The sequence below is a fragment of the Gobius niger genome (genome assembly GCF_951799975.1).
Source record: "Gobius niger genome assembly, chromosome: 10".
In the NCBI taxonomy this organism is placed as follows: domain Eukaryota; kingdom Metazoa; phylum Chordata; class Actinopteri; order Gobiiformes; family Gobiidae; genus Gobius; species Gobius niger.
In genome coordinates, this window is record NC_136861.1 from 27,179,047 (window position 1) to 27,195,096 (window position 16,050).

General features: G+C 43.2%; 1 protein-coding gene across 1 annotated transcript; it reads left to right on the forward strand.

Annotated features, from left to right (window-relative positions):
- The first annotated feature begins 67 nt into the window (after positions 1-67).
- xpnpep3 (X-prolyl aminopeptidase 3, mitochondrial) lies at positions 68-15,176 on the forward strand. The gene is made up of 11 exons (XM_079564136.1): positions 68-370; positions 486-608; positions 1,279-1,466; positions 1,556-1,775; positions 1,871-2,055; positions 2,427-2,489; positions 2,593-2,706; positions 11,331-11,416; positions 13,790-13,973; positions 14,360-14,480; positions 14,576-15,176. The coding sequence occupies exons 1-11, from the start codon at positions 292-294 to the stop codon at positions 14,740-14,742; spliced, it is 1,530 nt and encodes a 509-aa protein (XP_079420262.1). The 5' UTR covers positions 68-291; the 3' UTR covers positions 14,743-15,176.
- Positions 15,177-16,050: the final 874 nt, after the last annotated feature.

Below are 16,050 nucleotides of genomic sequence, written 5' to 3' on the forward strand. Positions count from 1 at the left end.
AAGTTCTATCTAATTAAATTCGTTGTGCCTGCGAAACTACTTTCAGGGAATAATAAACTCAGATGCAGCTACGATGCAGCTAAGCTAACGAAAGTTACTGCTCCAACCTACAACAGTTCGGTACTACCACTGAGTCTTGAGAAATATGTATTGTTTTTTGTGAAAACGTTAGTTGAAGCTTTGGCTAGTTCGTCGTAGTGGCCAGTAATGTCTGTAACTGTTTGTATTTATGCTTGACGCTAGCAAGGCGCGTGCTGTGACCTCGGGTTTGATAACTGTTTGGTTAATGCTATGTCGCGTTCTGGTGGTAATGTTGGCACCTATATCAGGTCTGGTTTCAGGCTACTGTCCCGACAAAACTGGGCTCAAGGTGAGACAAGATGCTCGATTTTATATGAGTCTTAATGCTTAGATTCAAAGGAATATAATAACTGTTTAAGTCTGCAAGTGAAACAGGATTATATAAGCTACCTTGTTGTGTGCAGGATGTGTTATGTGTCCGTGTAGACCTGTTTCGGTGAAAACTGGAGGTTTAAAACCAAAACCGGTCCCATCCCGTTATCTTGGCCAACCGAGCCCATACACACATCCACACCTCATCAAAAATGGTGAGTTTTACATTATTTACACATTATTTTAACCAGGCCACCGGTTAACGTTCAGTTAAGAGAAAGTATGATTTATTTAAGGCTGGTGTCTGTATACTCCAAGTAATATCTGTATATGCTCTCAGTCATACAGGAGTTGTCCATCTACAATGAAGGGTCTTGAGTCATGCTCTGTACTCTGTAGTTGAAGTGTCTCTGTACAGCAGCCTCCTGCTCCTGTTCATGCTCCTGTCATGCGAATGAGGCTGAAACTCAGCCCAGGACAGATCAGTAGACAGGTAATTAGCAGTGGCTCTACTCTCTACTGAGAGTAGAGCCGTTCAGACCGAAACTTAGGTGTGAGTTTGGTCGTTAGGACTTAGAACTACAACGACTTAGAACTACAAAGATTTACCCACGGGTGAGAGTAATAGAGGGGAGGGACTTAGCCAAGCTAAACTCCTCCCATTGGTCTATACTGTAATCTGCGGGCTGAGTTTAAACTTCAGTGTCGCTGACGAAGCCTTTTGGATTAGAGGTGAAACGTTCTACACTTCAACTGTAGAGTACAGAATATTACCCGAGAACCTTCATTGAAGATACTACATGTAATGTTAAACACAGCCAAAATTAACATGTAATATTGCATTTTGTGTTTCTTTGTTTTAATACAGTCATATTCTTTATGCAGGTGACGTGACTCCAGGCTTAAGCCAAACTGAGTATGAACTCAGAAGATACCGATTAGCCTCACTTATTGAGGCCCAAGCAGAACGAATGGGGTCATCTACTTCATCAAGTAACCATGTAGTAATTGTGCTGTCCCATCCAACTCGCTACATGACAAATGATATCCCGTATCCATTTCATCAAAACCAGGTCATTATATAATCATATGTGAGAGCACAGCAGTTTATTGACATGTGTTGACTTGAGTGAGTGACTTTTTAAAAATTAATGCTTTGCAGGACTTTCTTTATCTGACTGGTATTCAAGAACCTGATAGTGCCTTGATTCTCCATGGAAGAGGGAGACCAGATCAGGCCATCCTTTTTGTCCCACGCAGAGACCCATCTCGAGAGCTATGGGATGGCCCCCGGTCAGGAAGAGATGGTGCTGCTGCACTGACTGGCATCGAAAGAGTTCACTCCACAGAAGAACTAGGTGTAGCACTTAAGAGTCTTAAAGGTTAGGAATATGTAGGTTGGTTTGACATATTGTATTGTTTACAGTTGTTGTTGTTGTTGTTGTTTTACAACTTTTCTCAATTCTTAAACTATTAGGTACTGCAGTGTGGTATGATAGTTCTCAGCCATCCCACCCTAAGCTGCATCAGACGCATGTGTCCCCCATAATGGAGATGGGATCAATGCCACGCTCCCTTAGACCTCTTATACAATCTCTCAGAGCTCTTAAAAGCTCTGCAGAAGTGGCACTAATGCAGGAAGCAGGTCGCATCACAGCGCAGGTCAGTGAAAACAAGCTACCAGTTCCATATAAACTTATTCATTCATTTTAGAGCTGGGCGATTGTTCTCCCCCAAAAAATCTTTAATTTTCTTATAACCCCCCTCCATTTAAAAAACAAACAAACAAACAAACAAACAAACAAACTAACTAACTGCTGACTGTAAATGTATTTTAAATATACTGTATACGTATTTATTGTTTTTTAGAAAAAGTGCATCAACAAACCCAAAAGTAGCACAGGCAATCACTGTAAAAAACTGAACACTGTTTCTTAATAACCCAATTTTTAATACTACAAAAAAAAATTAATCAAAAGACTTCATTCAAATTTATTATTTTGCCCTGCCTTAACTCATTCCTCCTTTTTTAGGCATTTAGAAGAACCATGGCAATGTCACAAGGAGACATAGATGAAGCTCTTCTTTTTGCTAAGGTGCAGTATCACGCTTATTTTTAAATCATCCTTTGCCAAAAAATGTTATCCATTATGTTGCATTTTAACTGAGCTCTTTTATTTTTTGTCGCTTTACTTTTAGTTTGATTTTGAAAATCGGATACATGGCGCAAACTTCTTGGCCTACCCACCTGTCGTGGCTGGAGGAAACAGAGCAAATACTCTTCACTATATAAACAACAACCAGATAATCAAAGTAAGAAATTATTTGTCACATGTTGCTATTTTTTATTATTTTAATTTGTCTGGTCTGGACAGTTCTTATATACAGTGGGTTGCATAAGTATCCGCCCCCTTTAAGGAAGCTAGATGCAAGTTAGCCATTTAATACTCACTACTGCTACCTCAGGTCATATGTGTAACTGCAGCTTCTTAAAGGAATAGGCCACCGTTTTTATATACTAAGATATGTTCTTACCTAACCTTAGTCGAGTTAATATATCCCCGTCTGGTCTTTGTCCGTGCGCTCTGTCACACAAACGGAGCACATACGCAGCCTCTCCCACATGTCACATAGCTCCAAAAAAGCTCATGATAGAAGCAACCAAGCTCTTCCACGTGTTCCCTATTTAAATAAAGTTACGTGAAGTGTTTTCATGCGAAGTATATTTACACAGAAATGTAACATGTCGATTTTATAAGCAGATAAAAAGGGGCACTATATTGTGAGGCGTAATGATACAAGGAGCAAAACGTCCGCGCAGTAACTCCTAAAGACTTCCCCCGCTCACTTCCGTCAATAGAAGCTGCGTGACTTGTACAGAGCCTTTTGCAACAAGCAGAAAATATATTTTTGGAAAGTGCTGCACATTCCTACCTCATGGTCGAGGTCCTGAGTCCTGTGTCGTCGTCCGGGGTGAGTTGGAAATCTGTGAAACATTACTACACTATATACTTTCTGCTTGTTATCACAGCCCGGCACGATGCACGGAAAAGGCATTGTTCACAAGTTATCGACGCTTCTTCAACTGTTCTCTGCTAGCTCTCTACAAGTCACGCAGCTTCTATTGACGGAAGTGAGCGGGGGAAGTCTTTAGGAGTTACTGCGCGGACGTTTTGCTCCTCGTATCATTACGCCTCACAATATAGTACCCCTTTTTATCTGCTTCTAAAGTCGACATGCTACATTTCTGTGTAAATATACTTCGCATGAAAACACTTCACGTAACTTTATTTAAATAGGGAACACGTGGAAGAGCTTGGTAGCTTCTATCGTGAGCTATGTGACATGTGGGAGAGGCTGCGTATGTGCTCCGTTTGCGTGACAGAGCGCACGGACAAAGACCAGACGGGGATATATTAACTCGACTAAGGTTAGGTAAGAACATATCTTAGTATGTAAAAACGGTGGCCTATTCCTTTAAGCTCGTGCATGACAGCACTTCGAACCTGATTTAACACAGTTTTTTAGTGACAGTGCAGGATTTTAGAGGCAGTTGTGGTGAACAGGTCTGGGCTCATTCTTCACCTCAGGACATTGTTGGAACATGTAGGGGGAGGAAAATACTTTAACGTTTTTAAACTCTGTATACTAGTCCCTTTAACTTTTCGACATTTTGCCACGCTATGGTTCACACGCATAAATATATTTAATTGAAATTGTATGGGAAAGACACACACTAAGTGACAGACAATCTTGAAGTGAAATGAAATTTATACATGATTTCTATTAAAAAGAAAATTAAAAACTATGTACCCCCCTTCCTCTTAGTGCAACCAACTGCCTTCAGAAATTTCCTGATGATTTCTTAATGATTACATGTTGCACTAATGACTAAATAGAGTCTACCTGTGTGTCATCTAATGTCAGTTCAAATACAGCTGCTCTGTGATGGTCTCAGAGGTCTGTTCAGAGACTATTGGGGAGCAGAAGCATCATGAGGTCCAAAAACACACCAGACAGGTCCGGTATAAAGTTATAGAGAAGTTTAAAACTGGGTTAGTGAAGTGAAGTGAAGTGAGTGAGAAGAGGTCTGTGTCCTGGTGGAGTGAGTGAGGAGAGGTCCGTGTGGAGTGAGTGAGGAGAGGTCTGTGTCCTGGTGGTGTGAGTGAGGAGAGGTCTGTGTCCGGGTGGTGTGAGTGAGGAGAGGTCTGTGTCCGGGTGGAGTGAATGTGGAGAAGTCTGTGTCCTGGTGGTGTGAGTGAGGAGAGGTCTGTGTCCGGGTGGTGTGAGTGAGGAGAGGTCTGTGTCCGGGTGGAGTGAATGTGGAGAGGTCAGTGTCCGGGTGGTGTGAGTGAGGAGAGGTCTGTGTCCGGGTGGTGTGAGTGAGGAGAGGTCTGTGTCCGGGTGGAGTGAGTGAGGAGAGGTCTGTGTCCGGGTGGTGTGAGTGAGGAGAGGTCCGTGTGGAGTGAGTGAGGAGAGGTCTGTGTCCTGGTGGTGTGAGTGAGGAGAGGTCAGTGTCCGGGTGGTGTGAGTGAGGAGAGGTCTGTGTCCGGGTGGAGTGAATGTGGAGAGGTCTGTGTCCGGGTGGTGTGAGTGAGGAGAGGTCTGTGTCCTGGTGGTGTGAGTGAGGAGAGGTCAGTGTCCGGGTGGTGTGAGTGAGGAGAGGTCTGTGTCCTGGTGGTGTGAGTGAGGAGAGGTCAGTGTCCGGGTGGTGTGAGTGAGGAGAGGTCTGTGTCCGGGTGGAGTGAATGTGGAGAGGTCTGTGTCCGGGTGGAGTGAGTGAGGAGAGGTCTGTGTCCTGGTGGTGTGAGTGAGGAGAGGTCAGTGTCCGGGTGGTGTGAGTGAGGAGAGGTCTGTGTCCGGGTGGAGTGAATGTGGAGAGGTCTGTGTCCGGGTGGAGTGAGTGAGGAGAGGTCTGTGTCCGGGTGGAGTGAGTGAGGAGAGGTCTGTGTCCGGGTGGAGTGAATGTGGAGAGGTCTGTGTCCGGGTGGAGTGAGTGAGGAGAGGTCTGTGTCCTGGTGGTGTGAGTGAGGAGAGGTCAGTGTCCGGGTGGTGTGAGTGAGGAGAGGTCAGTGTACGGGTGGAGTGAGTGAGGAGAGGTCTGTGTCCTGGTGGAGTGAGTGAGGAGAGGTCTGTGTCCTGGTGGTGTGAGTGAGGAGAGGTCAGTGTCCGGGTGGTGTGAGTGAGGAGAGGTCTGTGTCCGGGTGGAGTGAATGTGGAGAGGTCTGTGTCCGGGTGGAGTGAGTGAGGAGAGGTCTGTGTACGGGTGGTGTGAGTGAGGAGAGGTCTGTGTCCTGGTGGTGTGAGTGAGGAGAGGTCAGTGTCCGGGTGGTGTGAGTGAGGAGAGGTCTGTGTCCGGGTGGAGTGAATGTGGAGAGGTCTGTGTCCGGGTGGAGTGAGTGAGGAGAGGTCTGTGTCCTGGTGGTGTGAGTGAGGAGAGGTCTGTGTCCGGGTGGTGTGAGTGAGGAGAGGTCTGTGTCCGGGTGGTGTGAGTGAGGAGAGGTCAGTGTCCGGATGGTGTGAGTGAGGAGAGGTCAGTGTCCGGGTGGAGTGAGTGAGGAGAGGTCTGTGTCCGGGTGGAGTCTGAGGAGGGAGCGCTCAGTGGAGCCATGGTGCCGGTGCGCACTGCGTAAAGACGGCCTCGTCTGAAGGGCACGTGACCCGAGCTTTGGACCTAAACCCAGTTGGTCAGACTTATATCCAGAGATAACTCAAAGCACAGTACAGCGGGATCATTCCTGCTTCCCGTTTCAAAGGCTTTAGCGCCAGTGCGCATACGTGCATGGGTACGACCGTGCACGTATGCGCACCAATTTTCACAAACATCGTCATAAGTTGCTTATTTCATTCTTATCTTTTCTAAGTCATTTCAGAAGAAAATAAAATTCAAATAAACCATTTCAAAAGTGACCAAACATGACTTCCTCAAACAAATCAACAAATTGCGCGGAGGAGCGCAATGTTTTACGTTAAGGTTGTTTTTCTATAAATACCACCTTTGGCGCAGAGGAGCGGCTACGCAGTTTTGGCCTAATTTTGTGCGCCAGCTTGATAAATGAGGCCCCAGAGCTGTTACCAAGAAGCCTATGATGACCCTGGATGAACTGCAGAGAGCTACAGCTCAGGTGGGGGAAACTGTCCACAGGACAACTATTAGTCGTACGCTGCACAAATCTGGCCTTCATGGAGGGGTGGCTAGAAGAAGGCAAGGCAAGGCAAGTTTATTTGTATGGCACATTTCATGTACATGACAACTCAATGTGCCTCACAGTAGCACCAAACATAGCAAAAATATAATAAAAAGCATTAAAAACAAAAAATCAAGAAAACAAATCATTACTTACAATTTCATAAAATAAAATAAATAAATAAAAAAGTTTCAATCTCCATAGGAAGCCATTTTGAGAAGAATACCATCAGAAGTCCTGTAGAAACCACATGGGGGATACAACATGTGGAAGAAAGTGCTTTCAGATGAGACCAAAATGGAAAATGCTATGTTTGGCGTAAAAGTAACGCTGCACAACACCCTGAAAACACCATCCCCACTGCCAAACATGGTGGTGGCATCATGCTCTGGAGGTGGTTTTCTTCAGGGACAGGGAAGATGGTTCGAAGCTGATGGGAACATGCATGGGGCCAAATACAGCGAAATCTTGGATGAAAACCTGTTGGAATCTGCAAAAGACTTGAAACTGGGAGGTTCACCTTCCAGCAAGACAACGACCCTAAACATAAAGCCAGGGCAACAATGGAATGGTTGAAAACTAAAAATATCCATGTGTTAGAATGCCCAAGTCCAATCCTAAATCCAATTGAGAATCTGTGGAAAGATCTGAAAACTGCGGTTCACAGGCGCTCTCCATCTAATCTGGGCAGTCTCAAGATGTGCAGGACTGGTAGAGACATACCCCAACAAACTTGCAGCTGTAATTGCAGCCCAAGGCAGTTACTTTTGCAAACCCCACTTTTTTATTTATAAAAAAAAGTTTAAAATTATGTATACATTTGATTTCCCTTCACAATTGTCTGTCACTTAATGTGTATCTTTTACATAAAATTGAAAATATATATATTTATGTTTGTGATCCATAGCGTGACAAAATGTCAAAAAAGGGGGGTGGATCCTTATGCAACACACTGCACACTGAACAATGCATGCACATGCTGGATTGCATAGACATTTCAAAAAGAACTATAAACAAGAACGAGTGGGGCAACAGCGACTCAGTGGCAGAGCAACTCCAACCAATGCATAGTGTGTTTACATGCTTGTGTCTCGTGTATGTTCTGTCCAAATTGTAGTATATATTATACAGTATAATAAATATTAGGGCTGTCAAAATTGACGCTTTGACGGACAGTTCATCAAAAAGAATGCTTTAATCATGGATTCATTGCAAATGAATACCATCATACGTTTGGACAGAACACACTTCTGTATCTTGGGTGCAGATATTACCTGAAGGTCATGAAAATAATGATTATATTGAAATAAACGAAATAAAAATGCGATTAATAAAATTTCAAAAGTGGGATCAATCTAACAAAAAATAAAATAATCAATGGACAGCGGTGACAATACATACTTAAAGAAAATAGTTCAACTCGAGGCTAATGGCAAAAGCTTCACTGCCCTTTGTTTCAAAGACTAGATTGCCAGCTCTAGTTTTTCCAGAGTAAATGAAATCAGAGAATTTGTGTGCAGACGCTGACATGTGCATTTCAGTACACAATAGGTCAAATGCATGTTGAGAATGAGCACAGAGAATAAACAGAGAATAACTGAAGGTTAAAGGGGGGGTATTATGCAAAATCGACTTTTTCAAGCTTTACATCATGTTATTAAGTCATTCCCTCATTAAAAACATGCCTGAAGTGTTGCCTTAGCACATTCACGTATTTTCGAGTAATCTGTAAAAACTCCGATGGCAGCCATTTTAGGGATAAAACGCCTGATTCCTTCAGGAAACGCCTCCGACCTCCAGGATACGCCTCCAACCTTTCGTCACCAGCCGAGTAACCAACCACTGCTCCTCAGCAGAACCCCCTCCCCGCAGTGTCTAGCCCTAAGATGTAAACAGAGTCATCATGGAGGATTAGCTTCATGTGTTGTGAACCGGAGCCACAGCAGACTTTTACAAAGACACACATCAGTGTTTCTGTTACCGAAACACCCAGGATTAAAACCGGTGACAAGAACGCTTATTTCAGTGTCTGGTTCTGCGCTGGGCCTTGATGATGCACAGAGCCTCCGGAGAAAGCTAATGCTAAGCTAAACCTCGAGTCATCACGTGAAAACGAGAAATATGCACAAATAAAGTCAATAAAACCACCACACACATAAAGAACCGTTTAACAATGATCACACACGGAGCCAGGCTTGTTGATTTGGAAGTTTATTGCTCACATTTCATCTACAATGGGTCATAGCCGAGTGGCTTTCTCCCGGAGCTAACAAGCTAGCCGCGACAAGCTAACGGGAAAATTCACTGAATACAAGCAGCATATTATGCATTGAAAACGTCACTAAAACAGGCAACTGCTTGAAGCAGCCTTTATGACGATCACACACGGAGCCTGGCTTGTTGATTTTGTAGTTTATTGCTCACATTTCATCTACAGTGAGTCGTAGCCGAGTGGTTTTCTCCCGGAGCTAAGGCACTATTAGCCACGACAAGCTAACAACCTTCACCTTCACAACATTCATTGAAAACAGGCAGCATATTATGCACAAATAACGTCAATAAAGCAGGCAACTACTTGAAGCAGCCTTTACGATGATCACACAATGAGCCTGGCTTTACACATTTGTGGTTTATTGCAGACTTTTCATCAACAATGAGCTGTAGTCGATTATAACAAGCTAACGGGTAACCTCGAAAAACCACTGTCCACCTGCACAGATAATGTCCGTCTTTGAATCGTATGGGCTCCTGCAGATCCTGGTGTCGTCCATGGGGGTATAGTTAGAGATCCATAGGGCATGGCAGATGCAAAGAGAGAGCCTCCAAACAGCAGTTATTTTTCAGGCAAGAGCCCCTTCCAAGCGTCCGGTGTGGAAGGTTTGTCTCCAGATAATATCCTGTGTGGCCATTGTTCACAAAGTGATAAACAGTAGCTCCTTTCCAACAATAAAAATTAAAATGCACCGATCGTAGTTTCAATACAGTTGAGACAACGAGCGCAGTGTTGTTGTGATGCCACAGACAGCGTGTGGAGGGGGCGTGTCGGAAAGGGTCAGAGGTTCTTAAAGAGACAGGGGCCTATTTCAAGTCTTTCGCTACCGCCATTTTGAAAGAGCAATTTTATACAAGGCAGTTATTCTAATTTACTGCATTTACAGACCAACAGAAGGTTTCGTCATCATTGTAGTGTGCCATGGACTGGTGCTATGTGGCTGAAAAAAGCATAATACCCCCTCTTTAATAACATAATTAACCTGAGGAATCCACACATGCAACGATAATAATACTATAGATTCATACTGTACCTACGTTATCAGTGGGTCGGGAGTTGGGACTCAAAAATGATTCATGGACCATTTTCAGTTGGTCACAGGCCTTTGCAAAAAGATATTAGTGATTGCTTTGATAATCATCTTTGTAAGGAAATATTGTATTTTCAACTGCTAATTTTTAAAATTTAAGATAAATATTTTATTTGGGTTGCAGCTTATTGTAAGTTGAGTCCTAGCCTGGCTAACGCCAGACTAAAATCACAAGTGATATTTTGTCTGGGGACCACTGATTCATTTTCTCGTAGGAGAGGTATGGTTTACGATCGTCCATAGCCGTTTATTGGGCGCTGCAAATGTCTATCGTGCGTCTGCACGTAGCCACAGCCAATCGTATCATCGTATCAGGCGACGTATGACGTACCCGCTGTAAACTTTCGAGCTCAACTATTTAGAACACGGCCTAAAGCTTCATCGAAAAATACCATCGTGTCTGCTGCTGTCATGTTGGATCCGTAAATAAACTTTTTTTTAAATCCGTAAATAAACTACAAGCTTCCGTATATCGAATAGCTCGTCATAGTCTTGCCGTCCCTCCTCCTTCTGTGATTGGTTCCCAAATCCATGCAAAAATTTCGGCCATGGTCCCCAGGTTGCTGTGCAGTTCGAAATGATTCGAGCGCACACAGCAGCCTAGTGTTAGCCAGGTTAGGTGGGTCCCGAAACTGTACCAGCTGAGAGTTGATGCAAAAAATAATGAGATTGATCAGTGTCCTTTGTCGTGACCACATGAATGTAGGAAAGGTTATGGAAAGCTGACATGGTTATAGAAGGATTCGAAATTCTTGAAGTATCAAGAATTAGAATCATTAGAATTAGAATCATTTCAACAGAATCATCATAAGCGATGTCCAAGATACCTGGGAGCGGCCAAGGGTTTATTTTGCATTTTCTTTATGATGTGACAGACAGTGTTTAGTGCTGATGGGATTTCTTAGTGTTCTATCAAATATCAAATGCTGGGCGGCACCGTAGTACAGCGGTTAGAGCTCGTGCTTCACAGCTAGAAAGTCCCGGGTTCGATTCCCACCTGGGCGGGGCCTTTCTGTGTGGAGTTTCCATGTTCTCCCCGCATCTGTAGGTTTCCTCCGGGTACTCCGGTTTCCCCTACTACTAAAAACATGTACAAGGATGTCACCGGTGTGCTGTGTTTACATGCATGAGACCCATGTATGTTCATTAACATGCACTGTCCAAATAAACCAGTAAATAAAAATAGGTCATTTAAAAAAGAGTTGTGCACCTTGATCCTGAAAAACATGTTGTTTTTCACATATAGAAAAACAACATAGCTAGAGTAATTAACAACTTTCTACTTTATGAGTTTGTTGGTGTTCGGAGAGACGCAGATTGACGGCGCTTGTTGGTAATTGTTGGGGCTGGGGAAAAGTACTGAGATCAGTTGTACTTTTTCTTTCAGGATGGTGAAATGGTGCTCCTTGACGGTGGTTGTGAATACTTTGGTTACGTCAGTGATATTACTCGAACATGGCCTGTAAATGGAAAGTAAGTTTGTAGTTTGTCCATCTGCAAAAAGTGTCCACCCCAAATATTAATGGAGTGGTAATCACAATAGACGCACCACTGAAAATGTTCCCAAATACAATATGCAGCCAACAGATATACACTTTCTTTGGGCCTGAATTTTGATTGGCCTGTTTTTGATGGGTCCTTTTTACCCCCACGCGTTATTTTACAACTCATGAATGTGAAGTGTCCACACCTTATGAAAGAAAGCAAAACATGACTCAATATAAAGTGGGAGGAAAAAGTTTGTGAACCATTTGGAATTTCTCACATTTCTCCATAAAATGGTCGTAAAATGTGGTCTGATCTGAACAGTGTCTGCTTAAACTAATACCACCCAAACAATTACATGTGGTCATATTTCTATTGGCCATAACATTCATAGGACAGCGTGGAACAAGTAAGTGAACCTTCTGGCCAACCTGAAGTCCAATCACTGAGGAGTGGTTTAAAGCTGCCCTCGCCACTGAAAATTACAAACTAGTCAAGAATTGTCTCTTGTTGAGAAGCATTATCTGATGTCCACCATGCCTCACTTCAAAGAGCTCTCTGAAAACCTAAGATCACGAATTGTTGGTCTGTATAAAGATGGAAAAGGTTACAAAACCATCTCTAAAAGTCTTGATGTTCATAAATCCACAGTTGGAAATCCACAAAATGGAGACAGTTTGGCACTGTTGCTTGCCGCCCTGTAAAGATGACTCCAAGTGCACAGCGCAGAATAATCAATGAGGTAAAAAAGAACCCTAGAGTGTCAGCTAAAGACTTACAGAAATCACTGGCACATGCCAACATCTCTGTTGACACGTCTACAATACGTAAAACATTGAACAAGAATGGGGTTTGTGGGAGAACGTCATGGGGGAGGCCATTGCTGTATAAAAAAAACAATGCTACACGTTTGTGGACTGATGGATTGAATTGTTTGGGCAAAATTGTACAGGAGAATCATGGTGCGGGGCTGTTTTGTTGCCTCAGGGCCTAGACAACTTGCTATCGTCAATGGAAAAACGAAGTTTATCAAGATATTTTGCAGAAAAAGCATATGTCCAACAGTTGAAGCTCAAAAAAGGATTGGAGCTGCAACAAGACAATGACCCACAGCACAAAAGCAAATCCACTTCAGAATGGTTTCAGAACAATCCTGACCTAAACCCGATAAAAAAGCTGTGGCATGACTTCAAGATAGACATTCACACCAGACATCCCAGGTATCTCGCTGAACTGCAACAGTTTTGTTAAGAGCAATGGTCCAAGATTCATCCTGATCATTGTGCATGTCTAATCTTTTTTAAATACATGTTGCTGATTCTTGAACTGAGACATATATTTTATACAAACCTCAGCTCAAACAAAAACAAATGCTTTGATAATAATGCGATGATGAAGTCCAATATTGATTATTGAGATTCACCAAGGTAGAGACTGCGATTTCGATTAATTGCTGAGCCCTAGGTAAACCAAAACTACAAGCTGAAGCTTCCTACCTTTGACCTGAAAGAAACATTCATACATGTTTTACATACATGCACCTTCGAGAAGAGCAGCTTAATTGTACACACACCATCCTGCCGGCTTTCCCGACCAAAGGGGTCAGTGCTGAGTGTGTTTCGGGCAGCAGGCGATGGTCCGTGGCACAGCTGGTGACGCGAGCACCGTTCGTCTGTCTCCTTTGAGAGGAATGTGTTCCTTGTAAAACCCTCTCTATGTGGTTATGGTGCAAACTAGATCGGGGAAGTTTGGCCAAAGTTTCAAAGTTTATATCGCCCTGACAGTAAAGAACTTTGCTAATTTCTTCAATTGGCCTCAAGTTGGTTGGTGCCGCCTCACTAAGCAACTCACCGCATTTGTGCTCCACTTGGAGCAGACACAGATGCTCCTCGTTTGTTCATATGCAAAATATCAATGTACCACTGGCTTTTTGTGGTGACCTGGTGATAAATGGATATTACTGAATCATGTATTACTAAATCTGACCCAGTGGTTTCACAAACTGGGAGAGCTGGGTTGGGTGCTTGGGTAGCATCGTGCTGCAATAAAGCCCAGGCCAAGACTGAAAGGATGCTGATCGGGAGTGAAGTACATGCAGCAATGGAAGAACAGCTACCCAGTTTGGTTTTGGGATGCGGATTCAAGAAGCCTGGAAGAGTAAAGAATGTTAAGTCAGTTCACCTCAGACTCAGAAAGTCTGAGTTGAACTTGTCTACCTGCTGGCTGGCATTCACCAGGTCAAAAGACTGGTATTATTTATCTATAGAAACAATTGATTGTCTTTTTGTTTAATTGTTGCTGAATTGTACACCCTTTGACATTTGGGAATTTATTGTTATGCTTTGACTGTTTCTTCATCAGATTTAGTCCTGCTCAGGCTGAGCTTTACGAAGCTGTCCTTGAAGTGCAGCGTGGATGTTTGTCCCTGTGTTCCCCGGGGATCAGTCTGGATCATATCTACAGTACCATGCTTGCACTGTTGGGACGACAACTCAAGCGATTAGGCATCATCAAGGCCAGCTCTAGTGAGGCAGATGCACTCAAGGTAAATGAGATAATGCAATAGCTTAAATCCCATTGTTATTGTGGTATTTTGACAAGAATATTGTTAAATCAAAGAAGACCCATCTGGCATTCTAGTTCTAGCTTTACACATGTCTAAATACAATTTTGCTTTACATAATTGGACGTATGTATAGATCAGTCAAAATTTGTACCAAAAAAATATATATATAATTTCATTAATTTCCTTTAATAAAAAATGTAAGTGAAGTCTATTGTGTTTGTATTTATGTTTTTATTATTGAGGGATATCTGATCTACAATCAGGGTATAAACATTGTGCTATTTGGACATGCTGATCTTTGTTATGTTCCCTAATGGGGAAAAAAACCCACACAAATAAAACAAACCATCCATGCAACCTTTCAGGCAGCTAGACGGTACTGTCCACATCATGTTGGACATTATTTAGGAATGGATGTTCATGACACCCCTGAACTGTCCCGCTCCCAGCCTCTGCAGCCTGGAATGGCCATCACCATAGAACCAGGTACTGTATAAATGTGCCACAAATATATGTGTCTTTCATGTCAGTTCAGTCAAATTTCTATGACGCGTTTTTGTTTTTGTTTCATTACATCCTAGGCTTGTATATTTGTGAGGACAATGACGAGGCCCCACAGCACTTCCGAGGTTTGGGCATAAGGATCGAGGATGATGTTGTGATTCAAGACAATGGAGGCCCTCTCATCTTGTCCGCCGAGGCACCAAAGACCATTGCTGAGGTAGAGCGTGCGTGCGCCCAGAGATAAGACATTGACAAGGAGAAGTGAGCCCAGTGGTCAATGAGCTGTGTGCACTACCTGCTGCCGTTTTCAACACTCCACTGTTAAAGGAGTTAATGAAGCTCAGGCACTACAAAAGCATCGTCTAAACAAGATCATGGGTGTCTTGAATGTCCTGGCAGTGACTCAAAACTGTACCCAGCACATTACTGATTGGGAACTAGAACAATCTTGTTAATCTGATTTCGGACCTCAATGTAACACTGCTAGTGACACGTCAATACAACAGTTGAAATTGCAATTACAATGAATTGAATAAATAGCAACAATTTTTATTTAAGGCCAACGAACATCTCTGGGGTATGTTTCTGAAGTGTATGTTGATATTGTACATTTATATTTAATTAAAATGGTTTGAATGGTGTGCAATTTGTCCCAACCTCAAGGCAACCTTCTGTTTCTCTTGACAATTTACATTGGTCCGAAATAAAAGTTTCATTGCTGTTCTTTCTTGCGAGATTTGCTATCACAACTACAAACGCCTTTAAATTAGGTTGGTTTTGTGTGTGTAAATTTTGCCATTTGAAATACAGAACAAATACATTGTATCAACCCAAAACTTGGAGATGACAGGTGAAACTGAAAGCTATGGCTGGATAATCGTTAAACACAAATAACCTTCACAATCCGCTCTTTACGCGCAAATTCCTACTGTTAAATTGTGAACCGAGTTCCGTAACAGAAGCCTGCACGTGCCCCTGGTACCGGGTGCCGTGGAAAGCGAATCGTCGCGGACAGAACCAGCGAACACCTACGATGACAATCACCCCCTCTCCTTCTCCTTTCTCCTCCCCCTTCACGCCTAATGTTGCTGTACCTCCATCCCTCCCCCCGTGTCAGGAGTAGAAACAACAAGCCGCCATTTTGTTTGTGCGCACAGACCGTCAGAAAACGGGAGGAGATAGCCGAAAAGAGCGACTCCGGTGAACGTAGGGCAGCTGCTCCGGGCACCACCGGCGGAAAAAAGGCTGTCCACACTTTTAAAGCCACAGAAAGACAAGACAGCAATGGAAGGGAAAGGTCCAGTGGGTGATATCTTTATTTGTAGACATTTCTATGCATGAGAAGGAAATTTCTTCGAAAAAATCCAAGGAAGGGGTGTTTGTGGAGACGGAGATTAGAGGCGGAAGAGAGCTGCATATTATTATAAGAAGGAGCAAAAAAAAAAGAGAAAAGACTGCGATAAGTAACATCAACATGAGAGATCAGTATGTGTCTCGAGCGGAGGAAGCAAAAAGCCCGCATAGACTGTTGTCAAAATAAATTGCTCCCCGG

Excerpts from the sequence above, each read along its gene's own strand:
- xpnpep3 (XM_079564136.1), top strand. The coding sequence starts at position 292 with ATGTCGCGTTCTGGTGGTAATGTTGGCACCTATATCAGGTCTGGTTTC. Across the intron at positions 11,417-13,789 it reads ACATGGCCTGTAAATGGAAA|ATTTAGTCCTGCTCAGGCTG; the intron begins GTAAGTTTGTAG and ends TTTCTTCATCAG. Across the intron at positions 14,481-14,575 it reads GGCCATCACCATAGAACCAG|GCTTGTATATTTGTGAGGAC; the intron begins GTACTGTATAAA and ends ATTACATCCTAG.